Source organism: Podarcis cretensis, assembly GCF_951804945.1.
Source record: "Podarcis cretensis genome assembly, chromosome: 11".
In the NCBI taxonomy this organism is placed as follows: domain Eukaryota; kingdom Metazoa; phylum Chordata; class Lepidosauria; order Squamata; family Lacertidae; genus Podarcis; species Podarcis cretensis.
The window spans coordinates 12,485,257-12,497,446 of NC_137180.1; the positions used below are offsets into that span (position 1 = coordinate 12,485,257).

A 12,190-nucleotide genomic window follows, 5' to 3' on the forward strand; every position below is an offset into this window, starting at 1 on the left:
CGGGTGGCGCTGTGGGTTAAACCACAGAGCCTAGGACTTGCCGACCAAAAGGTCAGCTGTTCGAATCCCCACAACGGGGTGAGCTCCCGTTGCTCGGTCCCTGCTCCTGCCAACCTAGCAGTTTGAAAGCACATCAAATTGCAAGTAGATAAATAGGTACCACTCTGGCGGGAAGGTAAACAGCATTTCCGTGCACTGCTCTAGTTCGCCAGAAGCGGCTTAGTCATGCTGGCCACATGACCCAGAAGCTGTATGCCGGCTCCCTCGGCCAATAAAGTGAGATGAGCACCGCAACCCCAGAGTCGGCCATGACTGGACTAATGGTCAGGGGTCCCTTTAGTTTTACCTTTAAGCGTCTAAAACAGCCTCTCTTGCATCAATCCCCCAAACTCAAGCTCATAGGAGTTTAAACAGTTTGGAGATTCAAGGGTGGGTGGCAACAGACATTGGCAGGCATTTCCTGTGTCAACTTTTACGTGCTGGTGAAATTTTTTCTACTCCTCCAGATCTAGGCAAGCAATTCAGAGTACATTCCCCACATTGATCTATTGATGGTTGCTTTTAATTTCTTTTTGCTTTCAACTTCTTTTAAACTTATTATTATTATTATTTTGTTTGGTTTTATGTTTTTGCTTTGTCGTAGACCGCTGTGATATATTTTTATAAATGAATGAATCCACAGAGCTACATTTGGGGAAACAGCAGTTACCTTTGCTATTTCCCCCACTCATCTAAACTAGACTGCAGTGCTACGTAGTGATCTATGCAATTTGAAACCCAACATGATAGAGGGCAGGAGTAGCACACCACAAGCAATTTCTTTCCTACCTGAAAGGTGAGAGCACACCCTCCGTATATGAATGTATACAGCTTATCAGACATCCCCACATGGACATAACGTTTCACCACAGAGTACACTTATAAGATCCAATGCACGTTGGACCAAATCACATTGATTTTATCTGAGATCTCAATTGTGCTGCTCACGCATTCATCCTGCCGAAAGATTAAGTCCACATGTGGATGTTCAGTGGCCTTGGAGATGGCACAGGCATTCCAGGTAGATATGAGGGGACAGTCTAATCCACTCTCCCACCAGACAAAGAAGAACAGTGAGGGATATTATTGACCAAATGGAACCAGGATCCCTTAAACACAAAGAGAAGAGCTTCCCAGGTTGTGGTAGAGATTGTTCATACACTCGCTGAGCAACAATGCTCCTCGTGTGGTGGAATAGCAAGCGCACACTCCTCAAACACACATAGACCAGGTGAGGTGGAGGCCTATATACATCTAGACCCAATTTCCCTAAAAGACGAAAAGAATAGATGCCACAAATCAGGGCTATATGGGCATCCATGTAATGGGTCTGCCTTAAATATCCATCTACATGTTTTTGGTAGAGGTGAGGAGGACTTCCACCCAGAGGGCGTATGAACTGGCTCTTTCAACCGGTGCATCAACACCTTTTGCTTAAAAGATCCATGATAAGTTATCCTTTATACAGCTATTTTCAGACCATTAAAATAACACCCAAGGGAACCAAGCTAGGATTCATTGGCCTACCTGAGTAGGATCTGAAACAGAGGGGAACTTGGCTCTGAGCCTTGCATCAACCAGGCCCCCAGTCGGAGGTATTTTGTTAGGAATGTTGTTGTAATATGGATGCTCTGCTGCTGCCTCAACATCTTCTTCCATCCAAAGTTCATCCAAACTTTGCATCCTGTCAGAAAGAAGCTCTGTTACTTTGCTCCTTCAGTTTTTTATTCAGTTGTCCATTTAATTGCCAACATCTAAAATGTGACAAATATATCCCTTAACAAATTCAGTTCCGTTGTTATATAGACTATAGAATTCACCTTTGGACATAATCCAACAGTTTGAGGGATCGCTTGAATTGGCTTAATAGGTTCCCTGTTGACCAGCATATTCTCACATACAATAGTCCCTTGTACTAACTACTTCGTTGCAGTGCAATCCAAGACTGGGAGTAAGGGGTCTTTCACACTTTTTCTTGACCTGTATTTTGGTCGAGCTTTTCTTGTTGTCATGTGTTTGTGCCTTTCAAAACTCCAATATTACCTGCTGAATCAGATCTTAGCAGATGTGCGGAAAATTCAAAGGGAAGTTTTTGCTTAACCGAGCTTCAATTCAGCAGGTATGATCGGAAGTTCACAATGGGCAGGTGAAAGGACACTGTTATTGCTTTCTCTGTTACAAAGAGCAAGGGTTTGAGGCTGGCACCCAAGTTAGCTACCAGAGCAGCCTCCCCCAACCTGATACCCCTCAGATGCTTTGGGCAAAAACAACAACCACCCTTCTCTGACCATTGGACTGTGCTGGCTGGGACTGGTGGCCACATTCAACAAGATTTGGAAGACATCAAGTTGAGCGAGGCTGTTCCAGGAATGTAAGCCTTATTCTGTTGGATGGGGCAAGTGTCACAATAATCTGTTGTGAGTATTTGCAGCCAGTTGTTCCCTCCTGCAAATGAACTCTCCTTTTATTTTAGCAGTCCTTGAAAGAAACAGCACTTCCACACAAAAATCAAAACTCCTCTTGTACTTGCTCACCTATCATGAAGAGCAGGGATCTTTGAGGGGCATTGCAAATATTGCTTAAAACGCAGTTCAAATGCTTGTCCTATACTGCTGATAATATCCTGGGCCAGGCCGTCAGAGCACTCCAGGATATGACACGCTAAAGGAACGGGAAAACAAGAAAAGTATTTTAGAGTCTAAGCTTGAAGCTTGAAGAAATCAATGCTGTAGAAGTAGTAGTAATAATAATAGTAATAATAATAATCCACTCTGGCAGGCTTCCAGCAAAATATTTAAATATTTTAAAAAATTTAAATACAAGTAGTTTTACACCTTTGTCCTTTGCTTAAAAAAGATAAACTTAAAACAATCTATGGCTATTTAAAAAAAAAAAAAAAAACTTTGGCAGAAGTAAAATTTAAAACCATAGTTCTAATATATGGGACTTATTTTTAAAACAGATGTTTCCCACCCCCTTACATACAAGGTTGCATTCAAATCAGTCCTACTCAGAGTAGACCCACTGAAATTAGTGAGCCTGTTAGTAATGCCTATTAACTTCAACAAGTGTGCTCTGAGTTGTATACCACCCCAGGCGTCCCAAAAGTTTGCTTTTAAAAATATCACTGGCATCTTCTATGTGCCTCCCTATCTTTTTCTAAAAAATAAGAAAAACTTTTAAAAGACACACACACACACACTTAAAAATAAAATAAAAAACGAGTGTCCCCATGGTCTCTTGCTTTGATACCAAAATGGCTTTTCTTTTTCTTTTTGGTCACTCCAGACCACTCCAAAATTTAAAAGACAGCTACCGAGCTGTCCATCCCTCATGGAGAAGTAGACTAATGGCTCAGTCACCTTCCAGCTTAATAGTTTATAACCTTCTATAGCAAACTTGTACACTAGACCGCATCATCTAGGAGGCTACAAATCATTTTCTTCCTCCTTGGCGTTTTCTGATTAATTATTTCTAGTGATTAATTATTTCTTGTGAGAAGAGTCTCACAAAAACTCTGAGGAAGTGACTGAGCTCGCAACTCAAAAGATTGCTCAAACTGAGAAACATTCATTAAGTTAAAACTTGTCCGCAGCACCATATAAATATCCTGAGTTTAGTGGGGCAAATAATGGATGCAAACTGAGCAGCTGCCTAGCCTTTCAGGTGAATTTCTATGCAGGAACTGAGGTTCAAATCAAATCCCCACTCAGCCCAGCAGATGGCTTTGACCAAGTCATTGACTCACTTCCAGACCTACTTCATAAGGTTCAAAATGCAACTTTGAGGACCAAACTAGACATAGGAATATACTGTAGGAAGCTGCCTTTTACCAAGTTGGACCATTGGTCAGGCTATCTCAGTATGGTCTACTGAACTTGGGACCTTCTGAAATGGAAATGGATTGATTCAAAAGGGGTGGGTGGGAAGGTTTCTGCTCCCTGTGGAAGCCACATGCAACTAGCCTTTTAAGCCTCACTGCCAGGCTGGGCAAGGCAACAGCCAATGGCCAACCATCTAAGAAGGCACCACCCTCCAAGTGGGGCCTCCGATTGGCCCACTGAAATTTGCCCTCTTTGGTGGGAAGACCGCCCCTCACTCTCACTGGCCGAGGGGAATTCCCCAGCAGCAGGAGGAGAGCAAGCATGCTCTAGCTGCCGGGGCAAAGGCGAAACACAAGGGGGCCACAACTGTGGCCCCCCCCCAAAAAATGTGGCGAGTGGCCATTATCTACTGCTGAACTATAGCCCTTCCCCAAGACAATAGAGATCTGTGTTCATCCCACCTCTTAACATTTTGGCAAACAAAAATTGTGTAAGGGGCCGTTTGGATCGGGACCACAGTCATGGGTAGTTAACCCTTTACTCCAGTATTGTGCCTGCCTACGCATGGTTTTCTTCTAACTGGTGGGAATAGTGTGGGATGTAATCCACTGGGAGCAGTCAAGTACAACATTCCTTGTTTTCCTAGAGTGGACATGCAGGGAAATGTTTGGTCCAGCCAGTTGAAACTTCCTGTTCCTTCTGGCTGGAGCATCCTTCCTTTTGCATGTGATAGAAGGTGGGTGTGACCTAACCTGTCCAGGTAACAAAAAGACGAGTCATGCAGCAACTCTCTTTCTTCCATCTTCCTTTCATTGTGAGAACTGCTGGACTGCTAGCCTGCAGTCACTGGGATTATTCCCCGATATTGGGTAGATACGCATGTACATATTTGTAACTAAGTCTGCCTTCAGGGATCCAACTGTGAACTGATGTAAGTAAACTTCTTTTATTGACTTTGAATTAGATTGTGGTGTCTTTATTCTTTTAAGAGGGATTCAAGGGAACTTACCATGAACATACAATTCAATCTGAGACAGACTGAATCGTACAATAGTGAGAGGCTCACACGAGTCTGCAACCAGCTATCTGCTGTGCATGTAGAAGGTGAATATAGCTCTGGTAAGTAAAGGAATTTGCTAGCGCAAGTTAGGAAGGATATTAATAAACAATATATCCTCTACTGCCACCCTGAACATTCCCACTAATAGGAGCTCCAGGAAAGGCGTGTGTGTGTTTTCCATTTGTAGAAGTGGCAGTTAGGAGAAAAGACTGGCCACCCCAGTCTCCAAACCCTGGAGCTGCTGTTTTCCATAAATTTAAGAAACAGGAAATCCCATCTCAGAGCTCTGACATCTCATCTGATTTGGCAACTGAGCTCTTTGGAGGCGAGGCGGGATGCAAATGTAAGAAGTACAGTGGTGCCTCGCAAGACGAAAAGAAACCGTTCCACGAGTCTCTTCGTCTTGCGGTTTTTTCGTCTTGCGAAGCAACCCTATTAGCAGCTTAGCGGATTAGCGCTATTAGCGGCTTAGCGGATCAGCTGATAAGTGGCTTAGCGGATCAGCTGATAAGCGGCTTAGTGGATCAGCTGATAAGCGGCTTAGCGGCTTAGAAAAAGGGGGGGAAGGAAAAAAACCCCGCAGGAACTCTCAAGACATTTTCGTCTTGCGAAGCAAGCCCATAGGAAATTCGTTTTGCGAAGCACCTCCAAAATGGAAAACCCTTTCGTCTAGCGGGTTTTCCGTCTTGCGAGGCGTTCGTCTTGTGGGGCACCACTGTAACAGAATAAATTTTGAATATGGTGTGTGGTACCGTTAGTGGACGGGAAGCCATTATCAATAGAACACAGTGCCTTAATGAGAATCTGAGCAGCGTACGTTTTCAAAAAGAAGAGGAGATTGAATGTTAAGCAGTACTTTACCTCTGCGATTCACAGGGTCCTTAGCTACATAGGCGACATAGTCTGTTGTATCCTGTTGGCAGAGGGAGGGGAGATGGGGGGGGCAGAGAGACAAACATCTACCATGAATATCATGTGAGTTTTTATTTTATGCTGCAACAAAGGTGCGCTGCTTTTCATCTGAGTGTTTGCAACTGGTTGCCTGTGCTTGGATACCATGGTGACGAGTGTGTTATAAATATCATCCAGATAAAGAGATTAGATTCTAGAGTAGATACATTAAGGCAGGAAGACAGAGAGAACCTCTTGCACAGAAAGCCCTGCAAAATAATAGAGCGTGTCCTTGGTATAAAACCATCAATTCAAAAGGCTATAATACCATTAAAAACTGGGCCATCTTTTCCAGTATCTATCGAAAGGTACCCAAATTACAATTAAAATGGCATGCTGTATATTGAGGAGGTACAATTTTCTTAAAGCAACAAACCATTTTTGTTGTTACATCTGAAATGAGCCAATATTTTATAAGTGGGGAAATGTAATATCTGCGGCCCCCCCATCCCAGTGCTTTTGTAAATTGTGAGTGGGATTTCAGGAGTGTTGTATCAATGGGATATTAGTCGAGAGAATACCACATGTTCCTGCTGACGAACATTGCAACTCTTTTTTTTCTTCTGTGCTCCAACACAATCTGTACCACACTGAGGTGTGTTTGTAGGTCTTCAGTATTTACCGTATTTTTCGCCCTATAGGACACACCGGCCCATAGGACGCACCTAGTTTTTTTGGGGGGGGGGAATCAAGGGGGAAAAAATTATTTCCCCCCCAGGTTTGTGCAGCCATCCCCAAGCTAGAAGAGGGAGATCGAGTGCTCCGTCTCCCTCTTCTGCCTTCAGGGACAGCCTCCCTAGCCTCTGTGGGGCAGCGGCTTGCCCCGCTGTCCCCCGAGTTTGTGGGGCTGGCGGAGGGGAGAAGCAAGCTTGCTTCTCCCCCCCGCCAGCCTCCAGATCAGGTCAGGGAATAGCAGGGTGGTGGAGCTGCGCCTCCCCGCTGTCCCCTGAGCTTTTGGGCTGCAGGCTGCTGCCCGCAAGCCTTGCGAGCCCACGGGACCTCCCGCCGGGCTTGCAAGACTTGCGGATAGCTTCCTGAAGCCTGGAGAGCAAGAGGGGTTGGTGCGCACCGACCCCTCTCGCTCTCCAGGCTTCAGCAAAAGCCTGCATTCGCCCCATAGGACGCACACACATTTCCGCTTCATTTTTGGAGGGGGAAAAGTGCGTCCTATAGGACGAAAAATACGGTAAGCTAAAAAGCACAAATCCAGAAGTTTGTGGTAAGAGAATATGCAAGAGATGAGTTTCAACTTATAATATAAGTTTATAAAAAGGTGGGGGGGAGCAGAGGAGGAAGAAAAGGGAGAGGTAACTACAAATGAATATGGGCACAGCTCACAAACGCAACAATAATTCACACATTTGAGTCATCACTAGGGTCGGGGGGGAGGGGAGCTGTGGCCCTGCAAATGTTGTTGGAGTATCACTCCCATAATTCCTGACCATTGGCCATGTTGGTTGAGCTGATCTGGTGGGTGACGGGTTCCCTAACTCTGGCTAAGGTCATACCATCAATAAGCGAAGATGTTTGTGTGACCAATCACAGATTGATCACTACAGCTAAAAATATAAGGTGAGCCTGGTGGATCGGGCCAACGGTCTGCGCAGCAGCCTGTTCTGACAGTGGCCAATCAGATGCCTGTTAAAAACACACAAGCAGGATTCAAGCAAAACAACACTCTCCCCTTCTGTCGTTTCTAGCAACTGGTATTCAGAAAGTAACAACAACAACAACATTATACAGTCATACCTTGGGTTGAAGTAACTTCGGGATGAATATGGCAAAGTTTTTATCAGTGGTTGCAAGAACCAATGATCCCCATAGTCTGAACAAAACGCTTGTTTAATCTGGAGGTAGGCCGTATGAATTGTGTATTGCTTTGTAACGATTTGTTGGGTCTCTGGACCGTAATAAAGATTGTTGTTATTGTTGAATATTTTTGGGTTGCGCTCCATGGCGACCTGGAAGTAATGGAGCACGTTACCTCCGGGTTTCGCCGCTCACGCATGCGCAGACGCTCAAAATGACGTCATGCACATGCACGGAAGTGGCGAAACGCAGCAAGCACAGACGCGTGTTACGTTCGCTTCAGGATGTGAACAGGGCTCCGGAACAGATCCCGTTCGCATCCTGAGGTACCACTGTATATTTGTTTGTTTGTTTGTTTATATACCCCGTCCATCAGGCTGGGTTTCCCCAGCCACACTGTGTGGCTCCCAATGGATTAAAAACAGAATAAAACATCAAACATTAAAACTTCCCTAAACAGGGCTGCCTTCAGATGTCTTCTAAAAGTCAGATAGTTGTTTATTTCCTTGACATCTGATGGGAGGGCATTCCACAGGGCGGGCGCCACTACCGAGAAGGCCCTCTGCCTGGTTACCCCTGTAACCTCACTTCTTGCAGTGAGGGAACTGCCAGAAGGCCCTCGGAGCTGGACCTCAGTGTCCGGGCAAAATGATTGCTGCCTCCAGTTGTGAATGCACAGCATACTTGGATGGAACTTTGATACCATCTGCTTTCAAGTCATGCAAAACTTTTCAAAGCGGACAGTTCATGCATTTAACTGAGAGTCACCGTAGTGAGAGATGCATGTGTAAATTTAGCCCTGTGTGACAACAATCCTTTGAACTGGGCCTCCCCTCCACCCATCTCTTGCCTGCCACTAGGCAACTCACGTTCCGAAAATTCAGTAGGCAGTGGCATTTCAGGAGCTGACACTTGGGTTACAAATAGAGGTTAAATAACTGTAGAGGCTAGAAACACCTCTGCCCACAGCAGAAATTGCTCATTATACAGTCATTTAGTGTTCAGACCGCTATGCTATTGATAATATGGGGTTCTTTCTTTTTTCTTTCTTTTTAAGCATGAAGTTATTTTCACAACATATTGGCTTCATTTCATCTTTACTGTAACACCTCTGAGAGTACCTTCATATATCATAGGAGTGTTCGAGTTAAACTGAATGATAATGCCTTGTTTTGAATTTCCAGAGCTTTCACTTAGAACTTAATGACAAAGGTCTAATTAGCAATATTTCCTCAACAAGTTAAGTGATCAGTTGTGGCACAGTACCCTTACATCAGTACCACAGTATGATTTCATCAGTTCCAAAATGAGAAAGATTCTAAATAAATGAATCAAATGCTTACCACATCGACTCCAGATGCAAAGGAAATAGACTGCATATGATGGTTTGCTATAATCTGTAAAGGGTTCGGGAAAAGATTAGCATGAGCGTGAGATGCAGTCAGACTTTCCAGAATCACATTCGCATCATATGTTTAAAGCACATGGTTTCCCCCAAAGAATTCTGGGAAGTGTAGTTTACCCTCTCCCTAGAGAGACACAGTTCTATGCAGCTGTAGCAAACTACAGTTTCCTGGTACAGGTAGGTAGCTGTAGTCAAAACAAAATAAAAAAATTCCTTCCAGTAGCACCTTAAAGGTAAAGGGACCCCTGACCGTTAGGTCCAGTCGTGGCTGACTCTGGGGTTGCGGCGCTCATCTCGCTTTATTGGCCAAGGGAGCTGGTGTACAGCTTCCGGGTCATGTAGCCAGCATGACTAAGCCGCTTCTGGTGAACCAGAGCAGCGCACGGAAACACCGTTTACCTTCCTGCCGGAGTGGGACCTATTTATCTACTTGCACTTTGACGTGCTTTCAAACTGCTAGGTTGGCAAGAACAGGGACCGAGCAACGGGAGCTCAGCCCATCATGGGGATTCAAACCGCCAAGCTACTGATCCTAGGCTCTGTGGTTTAACCCACAGCACCACCTGCATCCCTAGTAGCACCTGAGAGACCAGTTAAGTTTGTTATTGGTATGAGCTATTGTGTGCATGCACACTTCTTCAGATATCTGAAGAAGTGTATCTGAAGAAGTGTGCAATCACACGAAAGCTCACACCAATAACAAACTTGTTGTTCTTTAGTCATTTAGTCGTGTCCGACTCTTCGTGACCCCATGGACCAGAGCACGCCAGGCACTCCTGTCGTCCACTGCCTCCCACAGTTTGGTCAAACTCATGCTGGTAGCTTCGAGAACACTGTCCAACCATCTCGTCCTCTGTCGTCCCCTTCTCCTTGTGCCCTCCATCTTTCCCAACATCAGGGTCTTTTCCAGGGAGTCTTCTCTTCTCATGAGGTGGCCAAAGTATTGGAGCCTCAGCTTCAGGATCTATAACAAACTTAGTTGGTCTCTAAGGTGATACTGGAAGTAATTTTTTTATTTTGTTTTGACTAGTTTCCAGGGTTGGTTTGGGGGCAACCATGAGCTTGAAACGTCTTCGAAAGCCTAAAAACAGAAACAATAATATCAAAAACAAATGTGCAAAGTCGTGCATCTCCAAACCTTCTGTGACAGCATGCCCAGATGGCAACTCCCCAGGATCTCAGAGCGGCACTCAGATGCTAAACCCAAAGTCCTGGAATCTTGCAAGGCGGGCTGGCTTTTGGTGTCATCACAGTATGACTCTTGCCCCATGGATCCTGCAGCCCACGGATCCTGCCTTAGGCAGAGTGGGCAGGCAAGGACAGGTGGAAGCACAGCACGGAGTCACCGTTTGTGCAGATTGTGGGAAGCCGTTTGCAATGAATGCGCATCCACAAAACCCCATCTGAAACTTCCATCTGGGTGCCCTTTGAGTCAGAATACCCTACACATACTGCCAAATTGAAGATGCATACATGTTTCACCGCGGCTGGAGAAGGTGGCAAGAAGGGATAAGGAAATACACCTACAGCTGCCTTATATCATGTTAGATAGCATAGATAGCATAGAGTTCTGCAGTGCAGACATTGGTGCATAATTTCTGCCACTAATTGGCAGCTGCTCTCCAGGGCTTTATACAGGAGTCTTTTCCATCCTTACCTGGAGAGGTTGGGAATTAAATCTTTTGCATGCAAAGAATGTGCCCTACCATGGAGCTAAACGGTGAAGGTAAAGGGACCCCTGACCATTAGGTCCAGTCGTGTCCAACTCTGGGGTTGCAGCGCTCATCTCACTTTATTGGCCTAGGGAGCCAATATACAGCTTCCGGGTCATGTGGCCAGCATGACTAAGCCGCTTCTGGCGAACCAGAGCAGCGCACGGAAATGCCGTTTACCTTCCCGCCAGAGTGGTACCTATTTATCTACTTGCACTTTGATATGCTTTTGAACTGCTAGGTTGGCAGGAGCAGGGACCAAGCAACAGGAGCTCACCCTGTCATGGGGATTCGAACTGCCGACCTTCTGATCGGCAAGTCCTAGGCTCTGTGGTTTAACCCACAGCGCCACCCGCGTCCCAGACCCATCCCCTTTTTTATGGTACTTTTATCCTAGGGAAAAGAGAGAGAGACCCGTTTGCTTACTTTGTAGTCCCATTTTAGTAGGAAAATAGGAAGTTGTCTTATATTACCCAGACCGTTGGTCCATCTAGCTGTCAGGCAGCAGAGGATCGAACCCCCATGGCAGGTTGCCAGGAATGGATAAAACAAGGAGAAGTTCTTACCAAGTGCTTTTTATTCAATATTCACAGAGAGATGCTTAGAAATGCAGCCTCTTAGAATAATGACGTTGCCCCCGAGTGAGTCTCCACTCCCTTCCTCTCTCATGCGTCACAGCCACGGGCGCTGAAATGTGCCTTCTGCCTTTGAGCTCTCTGCTCTCCTACTTTCAAGGCTCACCAGGTTTTGGGAGACGGGGGTCTGGAATGCTTTCTAAAGACAATGACTCTGTCAGCTGTGCTCCCTCTGGTCCTTCTTCTTCCTCCTCTCCCATTATTCCCCAGCTTTTCCCCTCATCTGCCTCTGAGCTGTGATCTCCCTCAAACCCCTGTTGTAATTCTGAACTGTCTTCTTCTTCTCTAGAAGGTCAGGCTGGGGAGTCGGTCTCTGCCATCCCTCCTCTGCCCCGTCCCTGACACTAACTCACTATTGTCTACAGTAGGAGTGGGGCAGAAAAAGAGGCCAATGCAAAGAGCAGACGAAATGGAAGTTCTACCTTTGTGCAGTGGGCGAGTTTCTACACACGCTCTCCGTCCCCCAACCAGACAAGCAAGGGGCATAATAAGAGTACAAGGACCTGTTCCACCCAGGCCAAAACATTTGGGCTTTGAAGATGGGCCAGTGCACTGCATGGCCTGGGCAAAGTTCAGCTGGCCAAGTAGAAAGGCCATCCCTGGCCTGCATTTACCATCATTGCCTCCTCAGGGTTCAGGCAGAAAACATTCCCAGGCCTACCTGGAGAAGCCAGGGACTGGATCTAGGACCTTCTGCATGCACAGAAGAGCTCTACTACTTCTCCTATTTCATTAATGCCCCTAGTTTTCCTCCT

The 12,190-nt window shown here is 45.7% G+C and overlaps 1 protein-coding gene across 2 annotated transcripts in view; it reads right to left on the minus strand.

Moving 5' to 3' along the window:
- SHC3 (SHC adaptor protein 3) overlaps window positions 1-12,190 on the minus strand; it is a 55,941-nt gene that overhangs the window by 11,766 nt on the left and 31,985 nt on the right. For both annotated transcript variants that reach the window (XM_079995546.1, XM_079995547.1), the window contains exons 6-9: window positions 9,027-9,080; window positions 5,785-5,836; window positions 2,574-2,700; window positions 1,567-1,723 (exon numbers count right to left, since the gene is read on the minus strand). In XM_079995546.1, coding sequence (XP_079851672.1) covers window positions 1,567-1,723; window positions 2,574-2,700; window positions 5,785-5,836; window positions 9,027-9,080 — 390 coding nt within the window. The remainder of the gene's footprint in view (window positions 1-1,566; window positions 1,724-2,573; window positions 2,701-5,784; window positions 5,837-9,026; window positions 9,081-12,190) is intronic.